The sequence below is a fragment of the Diorhabda sublineata genome, chromosome 11 (genome assembly GCF_026230105.1).
Source record: "Diorhabda sublineata isolate icDioSubl1.1 chromosome 11, icDioSubl1.1, whole genome shotgun sequence".
Classification (NCBI taxonomy): domain Eukaryota; kingdom Metazoa; phylum Arthropoda; class Insecta; order Coleoptera; family Chrysomelidae; genus Diorhabda; species Diorhabda sublineata.
The window spans coordinates 1,853,943-1,870,094 of NC_079484.1; the positions used below are offsets into that span (position 1 = coordinate 1,853,943).

At 31.1% G+C, this 16,152-nt stretch overlaps 2 protein-coding genes across 3 annotated transcripts; one reads left to right on the forward strand and one right to left on the reverse strand.

The window, feature by feature from the left end:
- The first annotated feature begins 5 nt into the window (after positions 1 to 5).
- Positions 6 to 12,732, forward strand: LOC130450372 (uncharacterized). The gene is made up of 9 exons (XM_056788735.1): positions 6 to 319; positions 489 to 1,026; positions 1,578 to 5,601; positions 8,108 to 8,216; positions 8,360 to 8,547; positions 8,615 to 8,806; positions 11,476 to 11,643; positions 11,709 to 11,957; positions 12,454 to 12,732. Exons 1-9 carry the CDS (start codon positions 264 to 266, stop codon positions 12,561 to 12,563), a joined length of 5,634 nt encoding a protein of 1,877 aa, XP_056644713.1. The 5' UTR covers positions 6 to 263; the 3' UTR covers positions 12,564 to 12,732.
- On the reverse strand, positions 11,979 to 16,149 carry LOC130450376 (probable pyruvate dehydrogenase E1 component subunit alpha, mitochondrial). 2 transcript variants are annotated; one of them, XM_056788741.1, is made up of 8 exons: positions 15,946 to 16,149; positions 15,653 to 15,715; positions 15,307 to 15,480; positions 15,037 to 15,255; positions 14,755 to 14,978; positions 13,966 to 14,094; positions 13,763 to 13,907; positions 11,979 to 13,704 (listed from the first exon to the last, which is right to left on the reverse strand). In XM_056788741.1, the coding sequence occupies exons 1-8, from the start codon at positions 15,994 to 15,996 to the stop codon at positions 13,519 to 13,521; spliced, it is 1,191 nt and encodes a 396-aa protein (XP_056644719.1). In that variant the 5' UTR covers positions 15,997 to 16,149; the 3' UTR covers positions 11,979 to 13,518. The 2 variants fall into 2 exon arrangements, with proteins under 2 accessions (XP_056644719.1, XP_056644720.1); XM_056788742.1 differs by having other exon boundaries at positions 12,121 to 13,704; positions 15,802 to 16,139.
- Positions 16,150 to 16,152: the final 3 nt, after the last annotated feature.

Sequence of the window (16,152 nt, forward strand, 5' to 3'; positions counted from 1 at the left end):
AGTAAAATAACATCGAACTACACCCGAATAAACTAAAAAGTTTTACATCTAAGATGCTTATTCTGTGGAATCAAATAAAAACGTTTTAGCGTGTATTATAGTGAGGTTAGGTTTAAAAGTTTGTTAGAAAATGTAAAATATTACGATAGATACAAACATTTTGTACATTAAAAATAAGTAAACTTTTAAAGAATGTTTATAAATAATTAATTACTATCAGTTTACAGTACAGTGTGTTATAACTATTTAATAATCAATTCATAATGAATCCGACAATCGTAGATTTTAGTGTGGTGAAACAGAAGTTGATAAAAACAGAGTAAGTACAAAAAAACTGAAAAAGTAAATAGCGGAAGCAGTTGAATTATATTCTTTAGATTTTCTATATTAAACAAAACTAATTATTTGCTTAGAATTTTAACGAAAAAATGATTTAACACTAGAATGTTCAATAAATATATATATTCTAATAATTTTTTTTGTTATAGTACAATACTACAAATGTATTCAGAAAATAGTCACAAGCTTAAGAAAGCTTTGCAAACGTGTAAGGAACTCAAGCAAAAACTAGAACGGACTCAACTTGAAAATGATAGGTGCACTTTTTCATTAGAATCACTAAAGACTAAATACAATACAATGGATGCTGATTATAAATCGTTGTACGAACAAAAAACTTCCTTAGAACAAAAATATAATCAGCAAGCTATTGTAACACAAAAAAATATTAAAGATCTAGAAATGGAAATACAATATCTAAAGGAGTTGAATACATTTGCAGAACCTTCCAAACAAAAGAATCAAACTACGGTTGATAACAAGAAAGTTGAAGAACTTGAAGAAAAACTAGTCAAACATAAAAATAATGAAACTCAACTTCAAACAGAGAATAATAAGTTGCAGAAGGAAATTACGGCATTGCAAGATCAACTAGCTGCTACTAAAGAAGAAAAAAAGAGAATCACTGATGGGTTTAAAGAGGAAATTAATAAAGTTCTTCAAGAAATGCATATGCAAAATTTAGAGGTGAGTAAATGGGCAAATAAGCTTATATTTTCAGGTACATGTAATTAATCATTCATTCCATATAAATAACTAATATTTTTATCATTGTATATATTTTCATTATATCTTTTTATAGTACATAATATTATATAGTTCAATCCCTTGGATTAGCTAGCAGTTTGTGCACCTACAAATCCCTTTGTTCTTTTTGTTATAGTTTTTGTTGATCTACTCGATATATTGGTAGAAAAGTTGGTGATTTAATGTATAATTCACAATTTATTTGAAAAATAATGATTTTAAAGGTCTTTAATGCAGTCATTCACTTGTATTCCTGTTTTATTTTTATATTTTGATTACGTCTGTTTACTGTACACAATCTAAACTACGACATAGTAAAACTAAGACTTATACATTGATTTATGGTCTTAGGTATATCTCTTTACTTATAATCATGTTATTTGAATATTAATTTATATGTTATCAATATTAAAATATTCATAAACCTTTTAGTTTGCCCATAATACTTATTCCAATCATTATATATTATATTATTATATATTTTTTTTCAGATGAATGAAAAATTAAAACATTACACTCAGTTATGTTACGACAAAGATATAGAAATAAACAATTTAAAACAGAATGTAACAATCACCAATCTTTCAAGGGATCTTGCTTGTACCAAAAGTAAGCGAATGAGAATGAAAATTTTAACAGAAGCTCAAGTTAATATAGATCCCATAAAAACGGAGAATATTGCTATACAGACTGATACAATAATATTGGAATCAAATACAAATAACCCGGAACGGTGTTCAAAAGAAGAATCGTTAGAAAAAACTGAATCAGTTGATGATATTTTACTAGAAATGATGTACATACCCAAATTATTGTCACCAATAAGATCAGTTTCTCCATTGATGGAAGCTTTTGATTCATACGATGAACAAACTGGCTCTCCTTTCACATCTGATATATCAAGAAGTAAAAATACTTTACAGCAAGGAACAGAACCGAATAATATTGAAAATAGATGTAGATCTTTGGTTAAAAACAAATTTCTAAACCGTAAATACCGCAGATTTATGTATTTACAGAAAAAACGAAGAATTATGAAGAAAAAACAGGATATATTAAAAAGGAGACGTGCTCTTAATTGCCAGGATAATGTCCTAAGGGCGTTACAGATTTTAAAACGATCCAAAATCAATTTCACAATTTCCAATGAATCGACTATTCCTTTCTATTGCGACAACTTCAATTCAGAATGCGGGGAGATTCAATCAACTAATTTCACCTCGCAATTCCTCAAGAGATTATCAAATACTGAATGTTCCTCTTGTAAATCCAAGAAATGTAGAAGAACTTTATTAAATAACGGACCGAATGAGAAATTATTGGAATTTTTTAATATTAAAAAGGAAAATATATCTCCGACTCCAAGTAGAATGGAATTTAAAAGTGAAACTAGACCGCAGAGTCCTCTACTATGGTTGCACAATCAATTACAATCAGAACTAACGCCCCATAATGTTCTTGATAAATTAGCGGAACTAGTCAGTGAGAGAATCCAGAAGAATGGAAGAAAAAGTTCAATAGGAGCGGAATATCAATCGGAAACCGAACTGGATCTACAACATTTATTCCAAAATACAAGCATAGATGAATCCCGTAGTCCAGATATAAATATACCAGAAGATGCAATTTTAACAGATTCAAATCCAAAGGAAACTGTGTTACTAAAAGAAATAGAAAATCCTTCAGCTAGTATAGGAGATAGTACCAAAAATAGTGAACCAATTAGTGATAAGATTAAATTTTATACTGAAGAAGTTGGTGTGATAACAATCAATTCTAAAATTCCAATTAAAAGTGATACAACAACTACGAATATGCCTACTAGTGAAGATAAAAAACCCGAAGATGTTAATAGAGACAATATTATATCAAGAAGTGAAAATTTCAGTAATACTTCAATTGAAATAGATAATAATGAAGAAGAAACAAAAATTGTTGATTCAGATCTTCATTCATCCAATAAACTATCATCTATTGACACAGATTTGAAAATTATTGTCGAAGATAACAAGATGACTACTAAACAAAATGATTTGGTGTTAAATAATGAAGAAGTTGACAAGAATAGAAGTTCAAACACCGAAGTAGAACATCAGATGTTGTCTCCTTCGGAAATACTGAAGTTTTATAAATCACCACCGGCTTGTCTCAGCCCTTTGAGCCCTTATCCATCGAAAACTGATACAATTAAATGTAGAACAATGAAAAATAAACAAGAGGATGAATCTGATAAGTGTCGTAGTGATATCGAAGATACCAGTCCTCTTTTGAAGACCTCTCCGATGTCCCGATGCATAAACTCTCTTCTTAAAGATGAAAATAAACTTTCAAATGAATTAGATTCCTTCATAAACGCTTTCCAATCAAATAAGAGCTTCAGCGAATTGAGTGGATCTCCGATTAGAAAAAATGCCGTTAGAAATTTATCGAATTATTTTGATAGGCAATCGGGCACTAATAACCCGTCAATTGAAGGAGATCCTTCAGTTAATTTGGATAAATTAGAAGATAAATTTCCAATATTCCCCATTCCAACAGATGGTACATCAGTAATTGAAGAAGAATTACCGGGAATTATCGAAATAAAATCTTCCGAATCGTTACCTTTACATCCGTGTCAAGATTTACCTGCACCTATACCTATATGTACCTCTAATTCTCCATCTACTTTCGCACAACCTCACCTGTCATCACCTGTGTCCAATTCTCTATCAATTCCTATACCTAGCGATATAACATCTTGTATATCAACATTTTCCACTATACATTGCACACTATCAGCTTCTCTAGCATCTACCACCCCCAGTAGTCCAGCTTCTGTCACAACCAGTTGTCAAGAATCTACTACATTTAGTTCTCCAGCATCTCCAGTACCTAATAGTCCTGCATCTCCAGTACCTAGTTGTCCAGCATCTCCTGTACCTAGTTGTCCAGCATCTCCTGTACCTAGTTGTCCAGCATCTCCAGTACCTAATAGTCCAGCATCTCCTGTACCTAGTTGTCCAGCATCTCCAGTACCTAATAGTCCAGCATCTCCTTTACCTAGTTGTCCAGCATCTCCTGTACCTAGTTGTCCAGCATCTCCTGTACCTAGTTGTCCAGCATCTCCTGTACCTAGTTGTCCAGCATCTCCTGTGCCCAGTTGTCCAATATCTGATTGTCCTCAATCTCCAGAACGAAGTGGTTCAACTTTTCCTTACCAAACTGATATTTTTCCTAAAATTATTCCGCTGGAGAAAATTGAAGATGTAAATGGGAGTGATAATTCCAAAATTGAATCAGACGAAGGAATTTCTAGTGATACTTTTGTAGAAACCGAAGCAGAAGTTCCATTAGTAGGAGATGAAAAAAATTCTATTGGATCGTTAGATCATACGGCATGTCCCCCAAGGACTTTTCAAGCATTCGATAGTATTAAAAATGGAAACAGTATAAAAAAGGCATGTACACTAAAAAAAATGAATCCTAGTCTAGAAAAAAACGGAATGATAACTAGAAGACGGGCAGCAGAATTTAATAAAGAATTGGAAGGAACGGAAAGCAAAATTAGTAATAAATCATGTTGCCACATTTGTTTAACGAAGCATTCGTGTAAACGGAAGGGTTTGGGGAATATGAAGGTATCGAATTTGGAGGAATTTTCTGGTTCGGAAATGACAAGGAAAAGAAAAAGGAAAACAATCGATTCTGATAAGGCACCGACAACAAAACCTGATGATATAAATCATGTATTGCAAGAAACAACTACGATAATTGAACCACGCATCCCACCCATGAATGATATAGTTAAAAGAGGTAGAGGAAGACCACGAAAATATCCAAAGGTAGAGGAAAAAACCAATGAAAATCGGAGCTCAAATTTAGAAACATCAGAAGTAAATTGTGGAACAGAAATGGCAACTCCACTTGACCCTAGTTCTGTTGGTAGTAAAGAAAACGTGAGATGCAGACCTACAAAGAGGACAAAGCTCCAATCAAAAATAATGAAACAGATGAAAGAAAAACAAAAAATGTTGAAAACGCCTGTTTCTTTACGTAGAAATCCTAATGACTGTGATACGAATAGATTTAAAGAAAGTGCATCTCTAATCGAAAGTAGTTCGGTTCAGTTGCAATCAACTACCGGAGCTAAAAGAATTAACGTCGTGCAGAATATATTGATTCGACCTGCTTGCAATAAACCGATAGATTTATTGGATGGACAGTTTTCTAGTCAGTCAAATTTTAAAAAATCAGTTAGAACACTTACGAATAAACGACAGGCTGTGAAGGACGATTGTGATATTCTCTCGAAGATAATGAATGACATGGACAAGGGGAAAGCGAAAGAAGAAGTTAAAAATATTGTGATAAGAGACGTTCCCAGTGGTGTAGACGATAAACAATGGAGAATAAGAATACTGGATATGGCTGAAGTGATGCATAATGCGACTGTTGATATGAAGCATATTTATGGTCTGACGCCTACCAAGAAAAAACGAAAAGGAATTTTGAAAAACGATGCAGTATTACCTGGTAAGTATTTTTTTTTTATTTCACAAATAATCCTGCATTAATTTGTATGTAAACTTTCCCATGGTGAATTAGTTCATAATTAGTAGCAATTACACAAGTCCACAATGATTTTGTTGCTATAAAAACAGTTAATGATTCCAAATGCATTTGATTCTAACTGTACATCCACTTTTTTACAACACTAGGTATAGTTTTGGAACAAAAACTTTGTATTTTTGTCATAGTCCACTTTTTGTATCTTTAGCAACAATTGCACAAGTCCACAATGATTTTTTTGCTATAAAAACAGTTAATGATTCCAAATACATCTGATTCTAACTGTGTATTCACTTTTTTACAACACTAGGTATAGTTTTCGAACAAAAACTTTGAATTTTCTTCATAGTCAACGTTTTTGTATCTTTAGCAAAAATTACACAAGTCCACAATGATTTTGTTGCTATTAAAATAGTTAATGATTCCAAATACATTTGGTTCTAACTGTATATCCACTTTTTTACAACACTAGGTATAGTTTTCGAACAAAAACTTTGAATTTTCTTCATAGTCAACGTTTTTGTATCTTTAGCATAAATTACACAAGTCCACAATGATTTTGTTGCTATAAAAACAGTTAATGATTCCAAATGCATTTGATTCTAACTGTATATCCACTTTTTTACAACACTAGGTATAGTTTTGGAACAAAAACTTTGTATTTTTGTCATAGTCCACTTTTTGTATCTTTAGCAACAATTGCACAAGTCCACAATGATTTTTTTGCTATAAAAACAGTTAATGATTCCAAATACATCTGATTCTAACTGTGTATTCACTTTTTTACAACACTAGGTATAGTTTTCGAACAAAAACTTTGAATTTTCTTCATAGTCAACGTTTTTGTATCTTTAGCAAAAATTACACAAGTCCACAATGATTTTGTTGCTATTAAAATAGTTAATGATTCCAAATACATTTGGTTCTAACTGTATATCCACTTTTTTACAACACTAGGTATAGTTTTCGAACAAAAACTTTGAATTTTCTTCATAGTCAACGTTTTTGTATCTTTAGCATAAATTACACAAGTCCACAATGATTTTGTTGCTATTAAAACAGTTAATGATTCCAAATACATCTGATTCTAACTGTATATCCACTTTTTAACAACACTAGGTATAGTATTCGAACAAAAACTTTGTATTTTTGTCATAGTCCACTTTTTGTATCTTTAGCAACAATTGCACAAGTCCACAATGATTTTTTTGCTATAAAAACAGTTAATGATTCCAAATACATTTGATTCTAACTGTATATCCACTTTTTTACAACACTAGGTATAGTTTTCGAACAAAAACTTTGAATTTTCTTCTTAGTCAACGTTTTTGTATCTTTAGCATAAATTACACAAATCCACAATGATTTTGTTGCTATAAAAACAGTTAATGATTCCAAATACATCTGATTCTAACTGTGTATCCACTTTTTTACAACACTAGGTATAGTTTTCTAGGAAAAACAAAACAACAAAGTTTTAAAACTTTTTATGGGCCGTTTTAAAAACATAACCTAATTGCAACATAAACAAACAAATATTGTACAATTTTGCTTATTTGCGAGATAGATTTCGAGGTGTTACTTTGTGTTTTAAATCGTAAATTGTACTTTCAAGACTCCCAATATGAGTAATTAACTTGTTAATTTAAAAGCCGAAACAAATAAATTGTCTTTGGGTTTGTTCCAACCTGCTAATCTGGAACGGTTATTGAAAGCGATTAGAAATATTTTCTGCGCAATCTCCGGTTATATACGGTTCTGGTACCAGTATTTGCTATCAACTGAGTATCGAAAAAACCGTCCCGGAACCGGTTCAAAAACGATACCTAAGTTGGTTGGAACACAAAACAGAATCGTTCGTATAACTGTAAATGCCCGGTTGGAACACGTAATCTTTATTGCGCAGAATCGTCACTATACCAATGACGATTTTTTGATAGGTTGGAACGGTGTATATTATTTTAGCTTTTATCAACAAGCAATATCGACTTGTCTAGTTTTTTAGTTTTAGTGATTCAGACTTATGATAAATATGCATATTATTAGTTATATAGTGTTGACCAAAAGGTACTACTCATACCAAAAACATAATAAAAGTCTTAATGCTTTTAAATACTTCAAGACAGGATTTGTCAGTAACTAAAGTCGAAAAGTTAGGGACCACGTTATCATTCAAAGTAAATTCTTATTTTTTTTCACCAAATGCTTCATTCATCATAACAATGCCCATCAAAATTTTGATTAACTTCTCATTTTGTATTTCGGAAGGCTAAATTATACGGCGAACTATTACCAAAATGGAAATAAATGCTAGATCTTTATTCTTATAGAGTATTATTTTATTTAGAAGCAATATATTAGAATTTCTGGATCTATTACTACCATTCACAATCAAACTGTCTCTGGTCCTTCGAGTCTTCACACACATTTAGATCGTATGAAAACCTACAATTTTTATTACTTATTTCAGAAAAAATAGGTGTATTACTAAAAAAACTGTTATCTATCCCAAATGAAGATGACATACCCCATGAAATTGTATTGGAATTCAAAAGACAGACTTCAAATGAAATCATCGAGTAAGTATTATAAATCAATTATCAAATTTTCACTTTTCAGTATACAGGGCGGTTCACAAAAAAAACAATACTATTTTGAAAGTTTTTTAAGGTTTTTGGTTATGGGAATATTAAAATGACAAACTTTTTTTTCTATTTTTCAGCATCGTTATTTACCAAATTTCTAGAGACATTCACGACTTGCCTGACAGTAAATATTATCCGGCCCCCCTTATGACCAGAACTCAGAGAATATTTCTTTCTCTACTCGTTAGATTAGAAAAAGAAAAAGGATTCGAAAACATCGTTGAAACGTTTTTTTCCAGAATACAAGAACATATCCTTAGAATGGGTAAGTTTTTATATATATATTTTTTTAAAATTTAATTACCGGTTTCTATTTTTTTTCGAATTTTCAGGATGCGGTATCCGAAAAGCCATCCCTTTAACGAGATTATTTGTAAGTTTGTGTCGACTACATGCTGATATACACAGAATGCGAACATTCTGTTGCGAAGCTTTTTTCTATGCTGGAGATTTGGCTGTTCCAATTTTTTTTACTGTTTTGACTTCATGGATTGACTTATTACCTTTCGCAGCTGATGTCAAAAGTAAGTCAAGAGACATATCGGTACTTTGTTTACTATTTATATAAAAATTTCAGCAAAAACTAAAGTTTCTCAAGGATTTTTGGCGTCTATGTGCTATTAGGATACACCGTAATCTGTTTTAGCTCCTTTAAAGATCTATATCTAAAAAAATTTACAATTTCTAACAATTTTTTGTATTTTTTACTTTCATAATCATCACCTATCTTCTATATTTATTCCCTTTTTCTTTAAATACAGTGTGATTTCCTCTAATGAAAATTCAATGGATTTTTAAGTCTTGTTTTTGTCAGGTAATAATAAGTTTTTTGTTATTCAGTTATTTGTCTAAATGGAACACACCGAATGCTTGCTTTTGACACTTAATTTAAATTGCAGCTCCATTAATTTGATTTATTTTGCAAAATTCCACTTCTTCGTGTAGATTTATCTCTCATGTTGCCAAATATTCAATTCTGTATTCTTCTAAAACCCTTCAAATACTTCGAAACACTCTGGTTCTGTTTAGAACGTTGTTAAGACGCTTCAAATGATTTGAAGGGACCTTAAGGTCATTTAAAAAACTTTCCAATTACTTTTGGTGATGCTACATAATTCTAGATCACTTTACGTTCATCAAATCACATGGTTGGAGTTCAAAATCGTTCAACAGGACATTCAAATTCCTGTATTCAATTCTGTATCCTTCTAAAACCGTTCAGATTCCTTGAAACAGTTTCCAAGTACATTTTGAATCTGTTTAGAACGATTTAAAGGCACTTTAAATGATTAAAGTGACTCTAAGATCATTTAAAAAACTTTTTAATTGCTTTTGGTGATGTTACATAATTCTAGATCACTTTACGTTCATCAAATCACATGGTTGGAGTTCAAAATCGTTCAACAGGACATTCAAATTCCTGTATTCAATTCTGTATCCTTCTAAAACCGTTCAGATTCCTTGAAACAGTTTCCAAGTACATTTTGAATCTGTTTAGAACGATTTAAAGGCACTTTAAATGATTAAAGTGACTCTAAGATCATTTAAAAAACTTTTTAATTGCTTTTGGTGATGTTACATAATTCTAGATCACTTTACGTTCATCAAATCACATGGTTAGTGTTCAAAATCGTTCAACAGGACATTCAAATTCCTGTATTCAATTCTGTATCCTTCTAAAACCGTTCAGATTCCTTGAAACAGTTTCCAAGTACATTTTGAATCTGTTTAGAACGATTTAAAGGCACTTTTAATGATTAAAGTGACTCTAAGATCATTTAAAAAACTTTTTAATTGCTTTTGGTGATGCTACATAATTCTAGAACACATTACGTTCATCAAATCACATGGTTGGAGTTTAAAATCGTTCAACAGGACATTCAAATTCCTGTATTCAATTCTGTATCCTTCTAAAACCGTTCAGATTCCTTGAAACAGTTTCCAAGTACATTTTGAATCTGTTTAGAACGATTTAAAGGCACTTTTAATGATTAAAGTGACTCTAAGATCATTTAAAAAACTTTTTAATTGCTTTTGGTGATGCTACATAATTCTAGAACACATTACGTTCATCAAATCACATGGTTGGAGTTTAAAATCGTTCAACAGGACATTCAAATTCCTGTATTCAATTCTGTATCCTTCTAAAACCGTTCAGATTCCTTGAAACAGTTTCCAAGTACATTTTGAATCTGTTTAGAACGATTTAAAGGCACTTTTAATGATTAAAGTGACTCTAAGATCATTTAAAAAACTTTTTAATTGCTTTTGGTGATGCTACATAATTCTAGAACACATTACGTTCATCAAATCACATGGTTGGAGTTTAAAATCGTTCAACAGGACATTCAAATTCCTGTATTCAATTCTGTATCCTTCTAAAACCGTTCAGATTCCTTGAAACAGTTTCCAAGTACATTTTGAATCTGTTTAGAACGATTTAAAGGCACTTTTAATGATTAAAGTGACTCTAAGATCATTTAAAAAACTTTTTAATTGCTTTTGGTGATGCTACATAATTCTAGAACACATTACGTTCATCAAATCACATGGTTGGAGTTTAAAATCGTTCAACAGGACATTCAAATTCCTGTATTCAATTCTATATCCTTCTAAAACCGTTCAGATTCCTTGAAACAGTTTCCAAGTACATTTTGAATCTGTTTAGAACGATTTAAAGGCACTTTTAATGATTAAAGTGACTCTAAGATCATTTAAAAAACTTTTTAATTGCTTTTGGTGATGCTACATAATTCTAGAACACATTACGTTCATCAAATCACATGGTTGGAGTTTAAAATCGTTCAACAGGACATTCAAATTCCTGTATTCAATTCTGTATCCTTCTAAAACCGTTCAGATTCCTTGAAACAGTTTCCAAGTACATTTTGAATCTGTTTAGAACGATTTAAAGGCACTTTTAATGATTAAAGTGACTCTAAGATCATTTAAAAAACTTTTTAATTGCTTTTGGTGATGCTACATAATTCTAGAACACATTACGTTCATCAAATCACATGGTTGGAGTTTAAAATCGTTCAACAGGACATTCAAATTCCTGTATTCGATTCTGTATCCTTCTAAAACCGTTCAGATTCTTTATATTACTACCATTTTATTACCAACAAGTATTAGTAGGAATTAAAGAAGTTTCTGTTAAAAAATTTATTAGTTTTCAAAATATTTTTTTCAGATTATCCAATGGCAAAGTTATTAATACAATTAGTTCATCTAAAAACTTGCCGTAGACCTGGCTACAACCTTCTGGCCCTAAAAAGTTTATTTAGTCAATATTACGGTTACCCCAAGGAAAGGTGGAACTGCGATGAACTATTCGAAGAATTTTATCAACTGTTTTTAAGTGAGAAGCTAAAAATTTCATTTACAAAAAATATATTAATCATATAATTCATTTTTTGTTTGTAGCCAATCCGTCTACACCTACAGAATACGCAATCCGTTTATACTGCAAAAATAAAGATACGAAATGGGTGTACAAGAAGATCAACGAATATTTCAAACCACTGGTATATAAGATTCCAGATGAAAATGTGAATTTCAAAGCAACCACAGTTATACTGATGGGGAAAATTTGTAGGATGTTCAAGCCGAGTAACAGTCACGATAAAGATTGTCTAACTGAATTATTACGATGGTTCGAAGGATTATTAGAAGGTAAATTAACTATTGAAATTATTTATAGATACCTTGTAAGTTTATTAGAACCATTATTTGTCATTTGGGACGTTTAACTTCGACTTTAACGCTTTTTCTTTTCGTTAAGTTTGACTTCTCTACTTAAATTTGATAAACTGTATTATTTGGTGAGGTGAAACTCCCTACACTGGGTTATATGGTAAAACTTATCAAAAATGACATAATTGATAGTTAAATTGAGTTAAACTAAATATATTTGTCTGTTAATGTATACAGACTTTATTTATTTATAAATGAACACCAAATACACAACATGATACATTAATTTATTTAAAATATGACATTGAATGATTTTCTGATTGGGTGTTAGTAACTCGTTTATATACACTACCTCACTTTCTGGAAAATTCTGATTCTTGGAAATCTCTTATAAAAAGGGCTTCACAGAAAATTGTACGTATAAAAACAGCCACAACAACTGTAAAATAACGGATTCGATTATTTTCATTTTTAGATAATCCTGCGCTGATTATAGAACAGAGTATCCAATATACCATACAGCATCTTCCAAAAGAAGGGAAGAAAAGACAAAGATATTTTGAGTCTTCTACCGGCAACAATTGAATAGAAACAAGGGAATTTTAAATAAAGTATTTTATTTCGTGATTTTATGTACAATTGTTTTAATTTTTCTTTTTTTTTTTTATAATAATAGTCGAATTTGTTTTAATTTTAGGGTTATTTATTGTAAATATAAGAAGTTTGTTACCAAAAATTACATTATTTTAAACAATCAACTTTTTATTTTAATAATAAAATCAAGATAAATATTTGGAATTTTTAATATAGAAATTAGTTACGTTGGGTATAAAAAATTGGACAATAAAAAAATAAAGTATTTTAGAAGTTAATAAGGCTGACCGCTGTGCTGTTTTACATATATATATATATATATATATATACAATACAATAAGTAAATCGTATGTGATTACAGAAAAATCACTTGCAGAGTGGTTTTAACCCTCCAATTGTCTAGTTTATGTAAATACCCACCGATATCACAAAACATCTATGAAAAAATGACCGTTTGATAAAATATTTGAAGATATAAAATCGTGTTGGTCGCCAGAGGAAATATACTGATCAATGACTAAACCGGATGGTGTTGGGTTTTATTTTGTATCATTAAAATGTGTTTTTGTTGTATATAAACAAGTTATAACTGCACAAATTGGTTTATTATTCGTAGTTGGTAAGTAGAATAGCCTTTACAACTCATTTTATTAATATAAAACTCCTTAGAAGAATTTTTAAGAAACGCTGGGTTATAGTACAAAAACACTAAAATATATATTCATAATAAATATGAAGTTTGTTCAATTTTTTTAGTACATAATTCCTATACTTATTTGGTTTTAATCCTAAACTAAATTTGATGCGATAATTATTCACTACTTAAAATCTTACTGGTACGTTAATGAATAAATAACCCTTTTAACTTCTTCGCAAATATATCAACAATTTTTCAATAAAAATAAGGAAATATGTCAATCTTGTGATTTTTTTCTTATTATTTCGTTTATATATTAACGGCTGCGCCTAATCGTTTATGTACAAGGGGTTTGAATGGATCGACGTTCCTAATTTTGGGTTCTAAACTTTGTGAATATACATCAGCCGGTAGTTCGTCTAAACCAATTTCCGCGTCAATTTTTGCTTGTTTTGTAGCTTCATCAACTTGCGATCTAATTTCCCCGTCGATTTTCTAAAACAAAAATCGTAACATATCTTTCTAGTACATATAAATAATTTAATTCACTTACTTTTATTTCGTCGGCTGTTACTAAATTAGCCGAAATAATTTTTTCTTTAAAAGAAGTTATCGGATCTCTAGTTTGTCGTACTTCTTGGATTTCGTCTCTTGTTCTGTAACTAGTACCTGGATCTGACATGGAATGACCGGAATATCTGTAAAACAAACATCCCATACAAGAGATCATTTACTAAATTATATACAGAAACGTACCTGTAAGTTGCGGCTTCAATAACAAGTGGTCCTTTACCACTACCGGCATAATCCACTGAAAACCTGAAGCATTCCCTCACTGCTAAAACATCCATACCATCTACCCATATACCAGGGATGTAATCTCCTCTGAAAAGATTAATTTTATGTAAAAAAAATGATTTTAATCACACATTATAAAATCGCAAAATAACAAGGCATTGCACAATTAGGACTTCACACTCTGTTAGTCCTAATTCATCTCAATTAGGTGCTTCTTGAGCTGATAGTGCCTTGCAAGGTAGCTAATGACGTGTAGCTTAGTTTAACAGCTCCAGAGCTCTAATGAATCCCAAAACCTGTGCTAATCTTCGTATCCAAAACATTTTTTGCGTATATTAAAAGTCATTCTGAAACTAGAACTTCATACAGAGTCTACACTTGTTAGTTTCTGCTACATCTAACCCATCTCAATCAGAGAGTATTTGAGTTGATAATGCCCTATAAGGCAGCTGATGAGGTGCAGTTTGGTGTAACAGCTCCCTTCTCAGATTCAGAGTTCGAGAGAATTCCAAAATCTGTGCTGATTTCAAAGGGGCTACATATTCTTCACTTGTCTTGTCCAAAAACTACACTTATCAGTTTCTCCTAGACCTAATCCTTCTTGAGTTGATAGTGCCCTATAAGGCAGCTAGTGAGATATTCCTTGGTTTTTCTGAAAGTGTACTGTATCATAGTTCAGAAGATTTTTTTTATTGATCCTCCTTTTTTAATGGAATGTACAAGAATTTAACTAAAACATCTGCCTACCTAGAATAGTAATTAGTACTAGCAGCTGCCCTTTCTGAACTGGTTCCCATACCATAACCATTGTTTTCACATACAAAAATACAAGGAAGATTCCATAATTTTGCCATGTTGTAGACTTCAAATACTTGCCCTTGGTTAGCAGCACCGTCACCGTAAAGGGCAACACATACACCATCAGTACCTTTGTATCTAGCAGCTAATGCAATACCTACTCCCAATGGTACCTACAAAAAAATATAAACTGCTACTTATTTGTTTGTTTAAAGAATGTTGAAATGATACCTGAGCTCCTACAATTCCATTTCCACCGTAGAAATTATCAGAGTACATGTGCATAGATCCTCCCTTGCCTTTAGCACAACCTTTTTGTCGTCCACAAAGTTCAGCTAAGACCCCTAATGGTGAAACACCCATAATATAGGACCAACCATGTGCTCTGTATGCTGTAATTACACCATCATGTGGACGTAGAGCTGCTTTTATTCCCACAGCTACGGCTTCCTAAAACCAATACTCTTTAATTTTTTATTGTTTGAAATTAAAAAAAATTACCTGTCCCGAATATAAATGACAAAATCCCCTGATGATTTTGTCTTTATAAAGGTTCCCTGCTGCAGTTTCTATTCTTCTAATTGTGTTCATTTGTGTATAAAATTTGATTGCATCTTCTCTATTGATTGTTACAGTGGTTGAAGGAGATGTGTCTAATTTATGTAAACGGTAAGGCTACAAATATAAATCTATAGTTATTAAAACCTAATCTGACATTGGATACATACAAATAAACTAAATCTTTCATTACTAATACAATTTAATATCTACAAGTATATTATTGATAGATTATGTAATCAAAAATTATTGTATGTTCAACTATGTAAAGTAAAACAAATGTACTTACTTTTGTCTCAAATGTTGCCTCTGTAGCGAAGTTATTTTTCGAAAATGCTCCTCCGAACGTTTTCTAAAATATAAGAACGTAGAATTACAAAAAGATTATTTATTTAAAATTAATGAAAAAAACAATACGAAATAAAATGAGATGTTTACATTTACTAAATTTGCCAATCGTTTAGCCATTTCTGATTTATTACAATCCAATTATTAGCAGGGCAAAATGACTTCAATTTAACCTTGTGAGCACCCTTCCGTTAATCTGAAAACGTCAGGCAAATTGAATCAATATTAACTTACTTTGGGCAAAACACTATTTTTACAAATATTCCTAAAACAACTCGGGAGCATTTTGCTTGGAAAATTACAGATATTGAAGAAAAATCTTATAAAATGTGAACTTATGTAAAGCCGACTACGTCCCTGGTGTTTCTTTTCTATTAAAATTATCTGTTAATCTTCATAACCTTCTAATAATGTATAACGTCATTAATGTCATTTTGACAG

Bases quoted from the DNA above. Each gene is read 5' to 3' on its own strand.
- LOC130450372 (XM_056788735.1), top strand. From the start codon at position 264: ATGAATCCGACAATCGTAGATTTTAGTGTGGTGAAACAGAAGTTGATA. The intron at 1,027-1,577 runs GTGAGTAAATGG...ATTTTTTTTCAG, and splicing joins TGCATATGCAAAATTTAGAG to ATGAATGAAAAATTAAAACA. The intron at 11,644-11,708 runs GTGAGAAGCTAA...TTTTGTTTGTAG, and splicing joins ATTTTATCAACTGTTTTTAA to CCAATCCGTCTACACCTACA.
- LOC130450376 (XM_056788741.1), bottom strand. From the start codon at position 15,996: ATGCTCCCGAGTTGTTTTAGGAATATTTGTAAAAATAGTGTTTTGCCC. The intron at 15,481-15,652 runs GTAAGTACATTT...TTATATTTGTAG, and splicing joins AGGCAACATTTGAGACAAAA to CCTTACCGTTTACATAAATT. The intron at 13,908-13,965 runs GTACGTTTCTGT...TTTGTTTTACAG, and splicing joins ATTGAAGCCGCAACTTACAG to ATATTCCGGTCATTCCATGT.